This window comes from Cavia porcellus, unplaced genomic scaffold (assembly GCF_034190915.1).
Source record: "Cavia porcellus strain 051 isolate PalLab524CR breed Dunkin Hartley unplaced genomic scaffold, mCavPor4.1 scaffold_11, whole genome shotgun sequence".
Lineage (NCBI taxonomy): Eukaryota > Metazoa > Chordata > Mammalia > Rodentia > Caviidae > Cavia > Cavia porcellus.
Genome location: NW_026947494.1, coordinates 32,720,055 through 32,737,566, shown reverse-complemented (window position 1 = coordinate 32,737,566; position 17,512 = coordinate 32,720,055). Strand labels below are relative to the sequence as shown.

Below are 17,512 nucleotides of genomic sequence, written 5' to 3'. Positions count from 1 at the left end.
GTGTGAAGGCTGGTCAGACCACACAGCTCTGAAAAGGAAGTACACTCTTGAGAGCTAACTTGCACATTCACTGCCAGAGCCCAGCATCTTCGGGGCCACTGTGTGCCAGGCTCATCGACTCTTTTCAATCAAAATGGTAAGTGATGGGTTTTACGACCCTCCCTGTCTCCTGGCAGACGAGCTGATCTTCTTTAGCAGAGAGGGGGTGGGGTTCCTGGTGGCCAAGTTTCCACGCCTTTGGAATTTTTCCTTCTGCCATTGTTGTTCTGTGTGCTGAGGAAGCTGCTGGGTCTTTATGACACCCGAGGAGAGACTGTGCCTTTAGGAGTTCCCTTTTCTACTGTGTTCACCGGAACAGGGGAAGAGCTATGTCTTACAGAAAGAAGTTGTGGTCTTTGTCTTTGCCTCTTCGGAGAGTTGGGAGCTAGAATCAGTACCATAGTCAAAGCTCTGAAGAGGAGGACTCCGGGGCTAGGAGTCTAGTGCTGTGTGCCTGGCAACCCTGCTGCTGATAAGGACATTTGGTAACACAGGAGATTTTGCAAAGGGAGTTTTTTGGCTTCAAAAATGCATTTTATCATTTTAATTAAGAGAAACAAAGCCCAAACAATCCAAACCGTAGGGACAGTTTGTGTTCCCAAAGTTAGCTCAAAATCATTATTTGGAGAACATTACAGTAGGGATTGTACCATAAAAAAGTCATTATTTGGAGAACATTACAGTAGTGATTATACCATTAGTTTGACCTCTAATGTAGCTGACTACAGCACTAATACTCTACTTCACTGTTTCCCACTATTTCTCAATTTAAAAAAAAAAAATAGCCTCTGAAATAGATGTGGAGTTTTGTTCCCTGAGGTCAGAAGAGAGCCAACTGTCTATTCCACACCATCTCTCCATCCACTCCCCAGCCCCTGAGCACTGGAAATGTGTCGTCCCTCCTCCCCAGGGGAAATTCTTTCCTTCAGCTGTCACTGGTGAGAAGACAGGAATTGAAACAAGTCCCACATTTGCTGCACAGGAAGGGCAGGGGGTTCATTAGAGGTGTGTGCAGTGTGGAAACTCTTTGAGTCGGGACCTGGCAGGTTTAGAGGTGAGAAATACAGTCTTTCTGTGAGGGAGGAAGGGAGAAGGAGGAGAGATGGGTCAGAGTCACACTCAGGGGTCACACTCAGAGGTCAGAGTCATACTTAGAGGCGCGGCAGGGAGGGCACCGACCTCCTGCAGTTACTCCCATGGAGGCTGTGCAGGGAGACCCAGAAACCCAGAAATCCTGGCATGGTTTCCAAAGAGGCTTTAGGTCCAAGGTTCTTAGAAAACAGCTTGACCATAAGTACTGACACGACCTTCCAAAATAAACGGAGGTTTGCAAAGAGCTGCAGCGTATGGATATTCTTTGGGGAAACAAGATGACAAGAGAAGAAAGAAGGGTTAGCTGAGTAACATGTATTTAGGGTGCGCGTGCACCCTAAATACTGCTTTCTTATACAAGTAACACATCACTTAATAAACTTCTTAGAAGTACAGACATGCAGAAATGAGACAAGAAACATTTCTATAGCCCTTTCACCCAAGGGCTGATCATTGTTCTAGTGATTTCTGTGGAATTTCATTTTAAAAATTTCATTATTTAAACATGTATTTTAAAGTATAATTTTCTGTTATATTTTCTAAACTATTTCTGCACTTACATTTTAAAATTAAAGTGATCTTGAATGATTTCTGAGTTATAATATCATTTCAAATGATTAGATTCTAGCATTTTTTTCTTTCTTTCTCTTGGGTTTTTGAGACAGGGTCACACTACCTACATTAGGTTGGCTTTGAAGTCGCTATGTAACTCAGGCTGCCTCAAACAAATAGTGATCCTCCTGGCTCGGCTTCTTGAGTGCTGGGATTATAGGTATGCGCCACCATGTCCAGATGGGTCAGAAATTTTGACTTTTTTCTTTTTTGCTTTTTCACTTAGGATACTAGCATGGGACATTTCAATTGTTGTTTCTTTACACTTTCTTTCTTTATGATAACATAGATAAAACTTCTTTTATATGCAAGCATTCTGTTATATTTGATGGTTTTCCACAGACAGAACTGTAAGAAAATGACCTAGGTGAAAAAAATATGCATACTTAAAACTACTAACACTTAAGACTACTAATACTTAAGACTACTAAGTTTCCTTCTTAATAAACAATGTGTTTTAAGTTTGCTTACAAATAGCAGCATAGTAAGTAAACTGCACATTAGAATTTAGTAGCTGTACCCATCTACACAGTCCAATCTTTGTAGATTGCCAAGTTATACATCAACAAGAAGCATTTTCCCTTAATTTCTTTCTCCTCATCATGCCTTTGATAGTCTGTAGCAAAAAAAGAATGACACTGCTTTTTCTTCTTTAAAGATGTCATAGTACAGTCAAAAGTTTGCATTTCTGAATTCTTGTGCATTAGCTCTGCTTACGAGTTATATGTTTTTATTTTTTTTTACAAATCATTGAAGCTCTGAGTTTATTTTCTTATGCAGAGATAGTAATAGTACTTATTCCTCTGTATTGCTGTGATCCACGGATTGCAATCACAAAGCACCTTCTGCTCTGTAGTCATGCACTGGATACAGGATGAATGTTGGTTTCCTTCCTTCCTACCCCAGTGCATAATTTCTTCGATGGCATGGAACCTTGCAGGGTAGGGACAGGAGGAGACTGCTACCACACTGAACACTGGTGACAACACTGTCTCATTAAATTCCATAGCAATAAGGGTGACTGCTTTTATCTCCATTGTGTAGTTGAGTAAACTGAGACTTGAAGAGGGTAAAGCACTTGTTCACAATTATACGGTACTAAATACTGGGGATGGAATTTGAGCACTATTTTTTCTGTTCTTACAACCTGACCATTTCTATGCTAGAAAGTGCCAAGGATGGCAACCTAGTGGTTGAAGAGTGGTCTGTGACCATCCCTGATAGTGCTGGTAATCAGTGGTTGTAGCTGCATCCACTTATGGCCACTGGAAATATTCCTATTTTCAGAAGGCTGACTTCATTGAAATGTTGCAGATGCCACTGGCATGGGAGACTGAAGGTGTCCCTGGCTTAGTGCTTCTTCATGGCAGCGTACAGAAAGGGGGCCTGAACAATTAAATACCACCCCTCTTCTTCCTCAACTCGTCTTCCATATTTCTGCTGGGACTCACATCCACCTTGCCATCCACCAGGCTGACCATCCACAGCTGGGCCATGTTGGGGCCAGTCATTGTCCAGAATCCACCTGCATTGCCTTCTTTCTGTAACTTATTGGTAGGGAAATTGGAAAAGCTCAAAGGCACTTGGTATTGTACGAGGATAAACATTATCAGACTTTAAGACTGAGCAACTTCAGACACACAGTGCAAAGCTCAGCGTCAGCCTAGCAAGGAGCACCAGGTGCCAGCCTCAGTCCCCCCACTTCTCCCTCTGGATCTTCAGGTCTCCCCAGCAATTCAGTAAAGGCACACATGGGCCTAAAGCTCCTGATGTTCTTTATAACACAATTCCAGATCTTAGAAGTGGGACAGTGAGAGCAACAGGATCCTCCTTCTTAACCTTCTGCCTTTATTATTATTATTATTGTACCAGGGATTGAACTCAGGACCTCACACTTGCCAGGCAGGCACTTGTGCCCCAGCCCCTACCACCTGCCTCTAGACGAGTCAGCTCATGGTACAGTTCTAAAGCAGAAATAATAGGATGATACCTGTTCACATGATAAATATGTTTGGGTACATTTCCAACTTTAAAATTTGCTAAAAAAAAAAAAAAAAAGAAAGAAAGAAAACTAGAGAAACAGATTTTCTAATAATGCACAAAGTTTTTGTATTCACATAACAAAGAGAAAGGTATTTTATGCACAAATCTTAGGTTTTAAGAAACAAAGTAGATTTTTAAGTTCCAGTTTGTTCTGCTCTTCTCATTTACCCTTCAGTCTCCACGTGAGCTTCTGACAGATGCAGTGTGCCCACGGTGTGTGACCACCCACCCTCGTCCATTCAGCAAAGACTTCCTGAGCCCTTAGTCCAAGGCGGGGCCTAACAGACAGGGAATCCAGAGTGCACAGCACCCAGGGGGCCTCATGGGGCCTGGCTTCCCACAGCGCCCTCTCACTGGGTGATCTTCAGACTTCCGCATGCACCAGTCAGATCCTCTAGAAGGCCAAGGGGAAGGCCTGAGAACTTGCATTTTCATCAAGTTCCCAGCTAAGGCTGATGTCACAGGTCCAGGACTCGTGCTTGATGATCTGTTGCATCTTGGAAGCGATGGCACAAACATCAAAACAAATACACAGAATTTTGTTCTGATCGCTAAAGGATAACTAAGGACCTGAGACAGAGAATGGAGGGGAGGAATCCTCTCTAGTGGGAGTCTGTTCCTCGACAGGTGAGAGTGAAGTGTGAGCAGTGCTCCTCCACTCCGACTGCACACTGCAATGGAACAGGGGAGAAACAATGCCCAGGCCCAGGGCCCCCTGGAATCAGTGAAACAGAGAAGCAAAGTAGGGTGAGGATGAGGATGGTGGTACCAAAGAGCAAGAGTGAGCTGGGCATGGGGAGAGTGGGCGAAGAGCACTTTATGGGGAGGAAGCGCAGCTGAAGAGGAGTCATGTGTGCGCCTCGATCTGAAAGGCCAGAGGGGCAGGAGGATGAGCAGAGAGGCAGAGTGGTTTAAGGAGCAGGCAGTGGTCACGCGGAAGACAGTGAAGGCTGTCCTAGTCTATTTTAGCTGCTCGAATAAATACCTTATACTGAGTAACTTATAAACAAAAGAAATCTTTACCTTAATTAACAGTTGTAAATCTACAAAGTCCCTGGTGAGGACTGCCCTCTTCCAGGTGGCAGACTGCCGACTTTTTGCTATGTCTTCAAATGGTAGAAGAAGCAAACCAGCTCCCTTGGCCTCTCTCATAAAGGCTGTAAAGCCATCTCTGAGAGTGGAGCTGTACTCGCGAAATGAGCACTTCCTCAGGGCCTCACCTCGTAATACCATTGCCTTGGGGGTTAAAATTTCAGCATTTGAATTTTGCACAACACAAGAATTAGGACCATAAATATGATCTTATGCCTATACACCATGACAACCACTGGGGATTCCAGAGCAAAGAAGGGGTGCTGCTCCCTGATGACATTTGGAGGTCCATTTCCTTCTCCATGACATACATCTTCTCTACATAGACTTCACCTTGGCTTAAGGTTTAAATATCAGCTTTTTTCTTCTCCATGGTCCTCCAATTGATGCCTCTCAAATTGTAATATTTCCAAGGTAGAGAGTAAGTGTATCATTTTCGAGGGGTTCAGGTGCTAGGACATGCAAATGACTAACAGGAGAGACTACAGCGGATGCCCAGTTGAGAGCTGATATCTCAGAGAGATCGGTTTCCTTGTAAAGGCTGGACTTCCAAACTGCGTCTTTCACAAGGAGAGAAGTAAACTGCGGAGATTGATTATAGATGAGAATGATACCCCAGTAGCCCCACTTAGAATTACATTCATCTCCGCACTCTCTCACCGTCCATCTCAGTTTATGCAGGCAGATCCTTCCTTCTGCAGAAGGGGCCACCTACTTTTGACAGCCACATTGAGTCCATTATGTTAAAAAGCAAAAACTCCTGTGCAAGGACAAGCAAATTTGAAGCCATGGACGAGAGGTTTAAATTCTAGATAATTTGTTTTCATTCCTATCACACCTACAGGGCACCTGGGAGGGAACGCGAGGCCCTTTTCCCAGCACAGGTTAAACCCCGTCGCTTTGGGCACCTTGAGTATGTGGGCTCAGGTTCCGGATTTGGCGACTGCAATATCATTTCCTTGCTTATTGGGCAGGTGTTCTATCTGACCTTTCTTTACTCACATGGTCTTCTTTTTTTAAAATACTATATAATAGTGCAAAACAATATTGTATGTAATGTTGTATACAAACAAATGTTCGCATACTTACCACACCCACTCAGTGCACACTAACACTTTGACAATTGTTTAAAAAACAGAAAAAGAATAGCTGAAGCCCTCTTTTTGTCCTTTTAGTTCCGTGCCTTCCTTCAGCAGAGGGACACCCATTTTGCAAGTAACATATTGCCTTCCTAGCCATGTTTCTATGCTTCTATTTCATCTGTGCTACTCCTCTAACAGATAGTAACGTTTTGTTTGTGGGTTTGTTGCTACTGTTGCTTTTATTATTTCTACAGTTTACTTTCTTTCATTCTACAATGTTACATTTTTAAGACATACCCATTCAGACACCATGTGGCTCGGTTTCAGTCTATTATGTAACTGCTGTGTAATTCTACTACAGCTTCTTCACCTCTTCTCCAACCTTTAATTTGTTGCCACAGTTTCCAATTTTACACAATGCTAAGGTAAACATTCTTTTCCATAGAGACTATGTGAAACTTCCAGTTTATTGAGTGTTAAGAAATTGTTCTAAAGTCATTCTAACATATTAAGAATCGCCATTTCTTTTTATTACTCCATGTATGTGATATACAATGTTTATATTTTTGTAGGGAGTTGGTATATGTACACAACAATCTTAATTTCTCCTTTTCGTCCTCTTTCTCCTTCCTTCCTCCCCCTCCCCATCTCTAGATTCCTTTCCTTTTCTTCCTACATATTTGCAATATATGTTTACATCATTCTAATACTTTTATTGTCAGATATCTTGATAAGGCTATGGAAACTTGTTATGTGAAGAACTGTACACCACTGGTGTTCTAGTTTTAATTTTCTGAGTATATCTGAAATGGAACATGTTGTCCTAAGTTTATTGATCATTCAGATAACCTCTTCAGTACATTGTCTTCCAGTGTAGTTATGCACTTTTTATGAATTATCTTTTCCCTGTATTAATTATGTGCACTGAAAATTTTATTCTTTTAGTCTATTCTTTATCCGATCTTGCTGTCTCTTTTTACCCAAAATTTTAAATCTTAGTAGTGCCAAATTTTAAAATAAGTCTCCTATCATTTTTCTTTTTGATATTATTTTAAAATTATTCTGTACCATCAAATATTAAAACTACTTCCTAACCTTTCCGTGAACTGTTTCAAAGATTTGATTTTCATGTTTAGGTCTTTAATCATGAGATTGTTTCTATAATTGTGATATGAGAGAGACATCAAGTACTTTTCCCTATTAGTCCCAATTGTGACTGCTTATTTTACCTGTCCTCTTTCCCTAACATTTTTCAATGCCTCCTCCACTGTCCGATGTCCATTTCCAACATGTCTGTGGCTCTGCTTACAAGCTCCTCACTCTATTACCTAATATTCAATATAGTTCATCAAATTCCATGTCTACCCCAGTACTTTCTATAACTTACTCTTTTCCGCTGCATCCCTATATCCTCCTGCACAATTACATACAACCTTTGCCTCCTGTCTAACAATTTCTAGAAGCATTCAGTATTTCTAGTGTTATCCACCCCCAGCACAGTAAGAATCTTAACAGTGGGATTACCCTTGAACACAATCCTCCAATCCTATTTCCAGTCCTTTAAACTTCTGCTTAAGAAGATAAGCATTATGTTCACACACATTTAATTGGTCAAAGTAAGTCACGTGGTCATACCTCAGCTAAACATGCCAGATATAAAGCAGTGTGTAATCCTAGGCATTCAGTGTCCTAGCAAAAATAAAAGGTCCCAACTTGGAAAAAGAATTACATTATGTGCTGCACTGTATAGTGATCTTTTTGTGACTGGCAACCTCCTTATTTTGACTTCACTGCTAAATAACAGTTTATCTGATATAAGTTCTCTAAATTAATAGTTTCTTTTCCTCAGTAGTCTACAGACTTCAGTGACTGCCGACTTCTAACTCTGCTAAAGTCACTGTGCTTTCAAGACTAATTGTCATTCCCTGTAAACTGAGTTCCGTCATGGTCTTTAAAGTGTTTATCTTTAAATTCTGCGGTTTTCCTATGCTTCATAGAGATACGAATTTACGTTTATTTATCCTGCATGATAGTCACAGTACCAGCTTAAACCAAGGGTCAAACAAAATGTGTTCTGAAGAGCCAGACGGTGTATGTATCAGGCTTTTCAGGCTGTTGTAAGCAGCTATTTACCTCTGCCATTTCATGCAGCATCAAAGTGGCATGGATAAACATAAACAAATGTCTGTGACTGTGCTCTAATGAAACTTTATAAAAACGGTTGGGAATCTAGAAACAGGAGACAGAGGAGTGGAAGGGAAGGATCAAGCTGTGATATGTATTTTACCAATATTCCATGATGAATATATTTATTATGTATCACAAACACACGCTAATAAGTTAGGGTTTTTTGTTGTTGTTGTTGTTGTTGTTGTTGTTTTTGTCTTTTTGAAACAGGGTCTCACTATGCAGTTCAGGCTGGCCTTGAGCTCACTTTGTCGCTCAGGCTGGTCTCAAACACAGCACAATCCTCCTGCCACAGCCTTCTGAGTGCTGGGATTACAGCCATGTACCACCACGCCTGGCTCACTAATAAACCTTTTAAAAACATATACAAAAGTGCAAGGGATTTAGCTCAGCAGTTTAGCACTTGCCTGGCAAGCACAAGGTCCTGAGTTCAATTCCAGGTACCAAACAAATAACTAACTAAATAAAAGTATGTAGTGAGCTGGATTTGCCCCCATGGACCACAGCTACCACATTATATAAGCCTGTGACTCAATGATTTTCTTCACTTCTGTAATATTCTCATTCTCTTTTCAAAAGCTGTCATCCCACCTTTTCTTTCTACTTTCATTTTTTTCCTGGTCTAGTGTTTCTACTAAATGAAAATTCCAACCTATCTATCCCCCCAATTTTAACTCTTCTTCTAATACAGACTCATATCCTCTCTGGAATGAATTCTAAATTCATCTATCAGCTTCATCTTCCAATTCACTAATTGTTTCTCCACCTGCATCTGAAATGACCAGCGTTCCCCGTTTCCCCAGTACTGTCTCTGCATTACGCCAGCATCACACATCCCAGAAGTCCAAGCTCCAGGTAGATCAGGATAGTTGCTTTATCTGCACCCAATGAAGGCTTTGTCCCATCTATTGAGATTTTGTTCAATGATTAAGTTTGTATTCCATTTTTTACTTAGTTGTTTTTCTTAATGTCACATGCTTGCCTGCTATGCATTGAATTTTGTTCCAAATATCCTTTGGGTGTTATTCTATTTCTTGGTCGTTCTCAAATTCTTAAAATGATTTTTGGATTGTTCTATCATTTTAGTTCAATCTGATGTAAACCTTTATTGAATTGTTGATGTTGTTGGGTTCTATTTCTTAACAATAGTTGTATTTCTGTCTCTTGAAATCTTACATTGTAGAATTTTTAGATGGCTGGTCAGCATTTTTCTTCTACGTGCTTCATTTTACCCTCTCAGCTGCTGCGCTTCTATCCATTAATTCTTCCTTGGGCCCCCGGCCCAGAGCTGAATCTGTAGTGAAAGGTAGGTGTGTCACGCTTCCAATATTCCCGGGGCTGTATCTGGTCCAGGATTGTCCAGCCTTAGCACTTTTGCACATTATGGGACGTTTAGCAGGATTTCCACCAACTAGATGTCAGCAGCACCTCTCCTTTCCTCCGCGCCATTGTTACAGCACAACATATTTCAGATCCTCTAAAGCAGCGTGACTTGGAAGGAGGAGGAAACCTCCCTTCCCTGAGAACCCCTGGACCACCCCAATCTCGGTGGCAGAGCATTTAGTCTCCTTTCTTGGTGCTGAGAGAGGAAGAGGCTCCCTCCCTGCCCTCGGTCTCAGAGTGACCAGGCTCAGGCTCACAGATTACCCCAGGGGGACGAACGATGAAGCCCTTTCTATTCTGACTCTCCAGCCTTTTGGGCTCATTTCCTCTGTGTGTTTCTGTTCTCTTTCTGATATAGAAAGCTTTATTTGGAAGTGCAATGATCTTTCAGATTTCTTTATTTTATATTGTCTGTTACTGAGCATGCAATGAGTCAGTGAAAAAGCCTCAAAAACTTAATTTACAGTCTCAAAATTGATGTCTCTTCCCTATCTGTTTGCCATTCCTTCCTTCCTCTTCTCTCCATTTGTCTTTGATCAACGGTATTGGGTAAATTGGCAAGTGAGGGGAAGCGTGTCAGCATGGAGGTGGCTGTGATGCTAGGAGAGTTTACTAGGATCCTTCCGGATCTCCATCACCACTGTTCACCTACCCCGGCCTCCTGAGCCAGGGTTCTTAAAGTGTGCATCCTGAACCGTGGCCTCCTGGTCACCAGGTACTTAACCGAACTTTTGGGCTCCGTCCAACACCTACCTGAAGTTCTGGGGGTGCAGCCCAGTCACCTATGCATTAATGAGCCTCCCAGGTAATTCTGGTGTGTGCTGTGGTTTGAGATCACCCCTACCAAGACTAACCCAAAGGCTCTTTGAATCGGTGGTTCTCAACCCAGTTGCACACTTGAACTCCTTACTGAAGTTTAAAATACACAGCAGTTTCTGAGCCTCACCCACCACAGATTCTCATTCAATTTCCTTAGCGACTTGGATCCTTTTATTTTTTCATTCCCCAAATTACTGTACTTAAACATCCAGCATTAGTAATTCATTACTACACAGCCCATTTGGATCATCACTCAGGCCCCTCTAGACCTCCAAGCGGAACTTCATAAATTTTTCGAGCAGGAAATTGAAAGCACTGTGGTCTGGAACTGAACTTCCTGGGTCTGAACCTCATTTCTGTCCAGGATCAGTTGTCTGATTTTGAACAATTCATTCTCTCCATAATTCAGGTCCCCGCTTAGGAGGGGGATCAATTGCTCCTCCTGCCCAATAAGGTTATTATAAGGGTGATACAGGTTAATGTCATCAGGATAGCACCTGGCACACTGCGAAAGCTGTGCACAACTATTTTAAAATAATTATTTGTCAATAAAACATTCAAAGAACATAAAAAAACCACATAAGTTACACTAAGTACTTTGACCAGGTAGAGAAAAGTAGGAAAATTTCAGTTTCGTTTCAGAAAGCCATAAAACAACAGTACGTGACAAAGGGTGACAAGGGGTGTTTACGTGAGATGCAAAGTGTGCTTATTGTCGGTCAGTGATCCACCCATCTCAAAAGCATATGATGGAATACACTGTCTGATATTTGCAACAACCAGGTTTCATCTCCTAGCAATACAGCTTTTCAGGCCAGTAGTTATGAAATCAAAAAGAGATACAAACAGGGCCAGCAGGAGGTCACCAAGAAAAAAGTTCTACTGTCCAATAAGCCAGTCCTGGGATTGTTCTAAAACTTCAAAGATACAGAATATACCAATAAATAAATTAATTACTTAAAAATAATGTTTTAAGAAGGGAATTTTTCTTTTTGTACAAAGAATTAAACTCAGGACCTTATGTTTGCCAGCCAGGCTCTGTACCAGAGGAGGAAAATTTTTAAAAGTTTAAAGAATGTTTGGGATTTTTTTTTTAAATACAGACATCATTTGCTTTATAAGGCCTATTTTCCCTTTAAATGCTTACATGTTTTTCTAAAAATTGATAAAATTAATATTTTTCATAAAAAGTTTCAAGGTTTCCCCGTATGCCTTTTAAACTCAACTAGTGAAATTATAAATGTGGAGCTCAGAATCACTTTCTATTCTCAGATTCAAGCCTCAAAAACTGATACGCCAACAATAAATTCAGCACTTACCTAAATCGTGGCAGAAACTAAACGAAATAGAGATGAAATAAACACCTGCTGAGTTTCACTTATGACAGATCATTTAGATAAAAGAATTCCAATGGACTCTAGAAAAACCAAATGCTTTGATAGACATTTGGGGGGTTAATTTATATGAATATGTGGACATAGTGCAAAGAAATTACTAGGAATTGTATTCACTGCAACTTAGAAAAAAAATCGAGCTTATCTGAAGAAAACAGTCATCCAAGAGGAAACTAATTTTATCACACGTACCCACAACTGCATGAGACAGCATTTCAGAACTGGGTGAACTTACAGTAGTGGAACAGAGCTGAAAAATACACACTGTTCAAATTAGTCATCTAGGAGGTGGAGGAGGGTGACTTGGGGGGTTTCCAAACGGACAATTATCAGGTAAACTCAGAGAAGATAGTAAATGTAGAATTGTTTTAACTTCTGATTTCTAAGCAAGGTGGAGGTGGGGCCCGAAGCTACTGAGCATGCGTAGCGCAGCAGGTTTTAATTCTACCTGTAAAAGTTAACCAGCCTGCGCAAGCGTTACTGGATTACTGGAGGAAGGGAGGGGATTCCCAAAGTACACTCAGGGTAACCATTTTTGATGACTGATTAGGCGTATAAAACCATAATATTCCAAGTGTCTCGACTCTCTTGCGTCTCCATTTTTCTCGCTATGCTACCCCCATCCCAAAGTACTATTTAATTTGTAAGCCGCATACACCCTCAAAGTGGGAAGCCAGCGCATTCCTAGGAAATGATGCTAGACCTGCTCTTTGATCAGTGAGAAGGCCAGACAGGTAGGCGCTCTGGGGATGACATTCGAGTCGTGTCTTCGCAGCCAAGAAACTTTCAAGCACTAGAAACATCTTTGCATTTGTAATATCTCAGCTGTTCTTGTGTCCATGGTTAAGGTCTACATTTCACCACCTGGTTATAAACACTGCATACCTGTAATTCAGGATTGTGTTGGACAGTGTATTGCGTTAGTTATTCTAAAAATCTTGTGCCTTTAAGAACACCAGAGCCACAGTGGAGAAGAAGAAAGAGAGATGAGAGTTAAAGTTCAGGGACCCTGATGGCTTTGTGTGGAGAAGATTCGCATCTGTAATAAATTCCAGCTTCCTCCAGCTCTCTGGTAGCTCTGCCCGATTCCACCCACCCCAACCCTCGAAGCTAAGTCAGTCCCGAGAGCAGACGGGCTACATGACCTCACACAAGCCTATTTGCTACGTTACCTGCTTAGGTTCAGAGAAGATTAGAGTTAGTAACCGCGGAGCAGAGGGTTTCTCTTTCTGGCTTTGGCTTCAGTAGCCATATATATAGTCTGTGAAAGCCTGGGTAAACTTTGTCTTCTGGCTAGGCTGCAGGACAAGTTTGGATCATAAGTGGTGTCTAGCATAGAAAATGACATCAAATTGCAAAACACCAGCTTGTTGATGCTTTTTGAGTATGTGCATAGGGAATCTGGGGGGGGGATTAAAATTTTGTATCAAATAGAATTTGTTTCTGTTTTTGTTTTTGAGGCAGGGTCTCACTATGCAGATCAAGCCGGCCTCAAACTCAAGTGATTCTCCTGCCTCAGCCTTCTGAGTGCAAGGAGCACAGGCACGTACCACCATGCCTACCACGCAAATGCAATATTTATGTCTGTAATTTAGTTTGAAATGCATCCTTCCCCACAAAAGAAGTAAAAAGATAGGTAGATGGGATAAAATAAAAGCAATTATAAGAAAGTTGTAAAATATAGGTGAGAGATATGTTGATGTTCCCTTTCAATTTCAATTTCAATTATTTATATGCATGACATTCTTATAATAAAATGTGGGAAAGGAAGATTTAAATGTATAAGAAACTGGGAAAATGCAGCCAGGGATTGTTATACAGTATTTCATTGTCCATATTTTTAACTCCTTCATTTAAGTAGCCACCGTTATCCGGTAAATGAGGTATCAATCATAAATAGGATCCCTTCAAGTGTCATTTTATCATTTCCTCTTGTAAGACTGAGATGCCAGATGATAAATTTTTCCAAAAAAAACCCATAAACTCCCTTTGACAGACCACATCTGATCTTCTTTTAATCAGCAGCAGCCCCTTCCTTCCTTCCTTCCTTTCATCCTTCCTTCCTTCCTTCCCTCCTTCTTTCCTTTTTTCTTTTCAAGGTCTTGTTATATAACCTAGGCTGCTCTTGAATTCATCATGTAACCCATTCTTACCTCGAACTGTAAGCAATCCTCCTGCCTCAGCCTCTTGAGTGCTAGAATTACAGGCACGTGTGGCCACACCCAGCCATTGTTATTCGTCTCTCATTAAAACTTTCCCTGTTTCTTCTTACCCAGGCCAATCCCCTTTTGACTCCAGCATGTGTCTTGTCAGTAGCTTCAAATGTTCATTAAACATTTTTAACATCCTGTCACATTTTCTCAGTCCTCTTATATCCCATCATGCTGTCTTGCGCACCCTAAAATGCCAACATACGTGTTTGTTGGTGGCCTCAATTTTACAAAAGCTCAACCTGATTAAGGCAAAACTATGTTTCTAAAGTAATAATATTGCTGTTTTAAACAAAGTCTTCTCGTCTGGATAGAAATGAGGATATCCATGCAAATTCACTTCTCTGAAATGATGGGAAGTGCTGAGATAGAATGATAATATCCAGGTTTCTTATTTCAGAAAGTATAAGCCACAGTCATGCGGTTTTCCTTGGATTCTGTCCTTGTCATTTCCCCGCTGCCCGCGATGAGTGACAGCACATGGTCTGAGGGGCAGGCAGGTTCCGGGCTCCACAAGAATTTCATGGAAACAAAATTAGTTTAAAAGTAAAAAAGCATGTTCTTAAATATATATGAAGGGTATCTTTAATGCATCTACTTCAAGGAGTTTCCGTCTGTTCTCTTTCTTGCATTGTAAATCTTGTACATCATTTCCTGATTTTATATTAATCTCTTTACACTTTTTTTCTGGGACTAAGAATAGATTCCTAGATTAGTTGATCTAAGCAGTAAAAAAATATAATTCTTTAATAATGAAAAATGGTCATTTCTATCTTTCTCCTGTAAGTATACCATCATCCTGCACTATATCAAGATTCAAATCACTTTTCAACTGTTTGTATTTTAGGAAAAAAAGAAATAGAATAACAATAACAATAGCTAACATTTTACTAAGTCCTCTGTTCCAGATAATGTTGTATTTTATAAATATCAACTCGTTACATTTTTATAATATCCCTAGGAAATGTACTGCTTTACCACATTTTATGAATTTGGAAACCAAAGGAGAGGCAGGTTAAGTAGCAACCAGAAAGATCAAAGATAGACTGGCTGGCTCCAGAGCTCAGGCCTGAGCTCTTTCTCCCCACTAGTGCTCCAGGCCAGGGTAAAAGAAAAGCCACCAGCCGTCAGCAGAGAGGAGACACAGAGGAGCTTTCTGTTTTCTGGTTGGTGTGGATCGGATCTTTCTAAATCTCTCCATGTAGATGTTACTAGGTTAGTTAGTACCAGATTATTAGTTAATGATACTAAATTGATATTATAAGCCCTCCTAGAAAGATGTATACTTTGATCATTTTTAAAATACTTGGGAGGAACTTGTACAAATTGTTTTCTGTGTCTCTCCTTGTTTTTATGCATCAGGGACTTTTTCTTTTTGTGTCTGTGATCCAAAATATATCAAGGAATATTTGAGAAAAAAACAATTCACCGCCATAGCTATTTCCCTCTTATGATATGACCCGCCCATCTATATGCACAAGTGTGTTTTTTTCATTAAATTATCATAGCATTTTTTCACCTAGGGTTAGTTCATAAACATTCTTCTGTAGTGCCCTACACGATTCATAATCCTTTCAGTGACTCTAACATGTCACATGAAGTAAAGATACAATAATTACTTGCTTTCATTGATGCCAGGATTTTTTTCCACTTAGAAAATTTGAAATAAACATTTCATTTATATGTATATAATTGGTAGTTGTTTTCTTACACTGAATCATTTCCTTAAAATCCTAGAAGTGATCAAAGTAGTTGCATTTTTATTATTTGTGAATGTATACAACTTACAAATGAAGTTTTAAAATTTTTCCAGGTTGAGTTCTTAATAAGTGACACGATGATAAAGAAGTGTCTTAAAATAAATTTCCTTTGAAATCTAATACTTTCCATTATATTAGGTTAATTTTGAAACTTCTTTCCACAGAGTTTATTGGTTGAAATTTATCTGCACCTAAGTGACACTATCATATATAAATTCTTAATTTAGTATTCATATTGTATCTCATTTGCATGAATATTAGATACATTTTCCATTACATTGTATTTTTTGTTATATAGCAGATTTTTCTCTTTTATCTGTATTTGACCTTTCTGCTGGTGATTTCTTTAAAAGTCATTTTTATCTTTGTGGATAAATATTATAGTCTTTACTTACTTTTCTAACTCTATATTTGAAATTTATTTTGATGTAGGAAAAAAATTGGGCAACTCAAATAACATCTACTTAGATATTATCTTTCTCCAATTTTGTTATTTTTGGATTATTAAATTATTGTGACTTTTTTTGGTATTGGGAATTGAATCATAACCTCTTGCTTACCAAGCAGGCACTGTGCCACTGAGCTAAACCCCGGGCCCCCTATGACTTTCTTTTGAGACACCTGTATTTATCTTTGTGTCACTGTCACAGCTTTTCAATTATTATAACATATTCTACTATATAATAGAGCGTGTCTGTCTCATTCTTTCTGTCCTTGCCACTCTTTTTCCCTGTATTTTGTGACATCTCGGCTTATATTTTCTGAGTCAATTCTTTACTGAATTTATTAAATCCTATTTATTTACTTACTTCGCAGTACTGAGGGTTGAACCTGGGGCTACATCCCCACTGAAATACATCCCCAGCCCTTTTTTTGTTTACCTTTTATTTTGAGACAGAGTCTTATTAAGTCTATAACTGCCCGGGCTGGCGTCACACAGTTCTGCCTCAGCCACTCCAGAGTTCTGGGATTATAGGCTTGCACTGCCATGCCTGGCTAATTTTATTAAGTTCTTTAAAAACACCAATTATAATTCTACCTGTAATTATCTCTGTAAGCAATAGACTAGTGCACAGTATCTGGCTTTCTGTTTTAGTACTGATCTACATAGAATCCGTTTGCTTTTTACACTGGACCTTCACAGATTTTTGCCACCTGCTCAAATGACTCTGCATCTCTCAGTGATTTTTCAAGTTAGGACATGGTCTGGCCAGGAAGGGCGGGAGCAGCCTAGGGAATAAATTCATGGCACAGCAACTGTACTTCTGATTAATAAGGAATTTCTGTCTTTCCCAGTGAGCTCGTTGATCACTCGAAATGAAGGCTGTTGATGTTAGTGTTGTTGTTAAGGTCATTTCACTTTACTTTTACTTTTCTTGGCTAATAGAGGGAAAACACACCTAACGTGAGCAGTCCCTTTGGGATCAAATACTAATTCTTACTCCCAAAAAACACATTCTTGAAAATCATGAGCTTGTTTTCCTGTTTACTTAGTTTCTCATATATTGGAGTACTACTCTACCATAAAGAAGGATTAATTTGAGTCATTTGTTGAAAAATAGTACACTTTGAGACCATAATGTTAAGTGAAATAAATCAAGCGTGCAGCTTTAATATATCATGACTTATCTTACTTGAGAAACTCAAAATATAAAGAACAAAATAAGAAAGGTTAAGTAATAAAAAGAAAAAGATAAGAAGTAGGAAGATAGATGTCTTATATGCGAAGGGAATTAAAAGATGTAGGGGAGAGGAAAGGGTCAAAAAAGAATAAAAATGTGTCCTGTTTGTGTACCAAT

The 17,512-nt window shown here is 39.8% G+C and overlaps 1 protein-coding gene across 2 annotated transcripts in view; it reads left to right on the top strand.

The window, feature by feature from the left end:
- Fyb1 (FYN binding protein 1) overlaps positions 1-17,512 on the top strand; it is a 141,658-nt gene continuing 124,146 nt past the window's right edge. For both annotated transcript variants that reach the window (XM_013152909.3, XM_013152906.3), the window contains exon 1: positions 1-136. In XM_013152909.3, the coding sequence (XP_013008363.1) occupies positions 134-136 (3 nt within the window). In that variant the 5' untranslated portion in view covers positions 1-133. The remainder of the gene's footprint in view (positions 137-17,512) is intronic.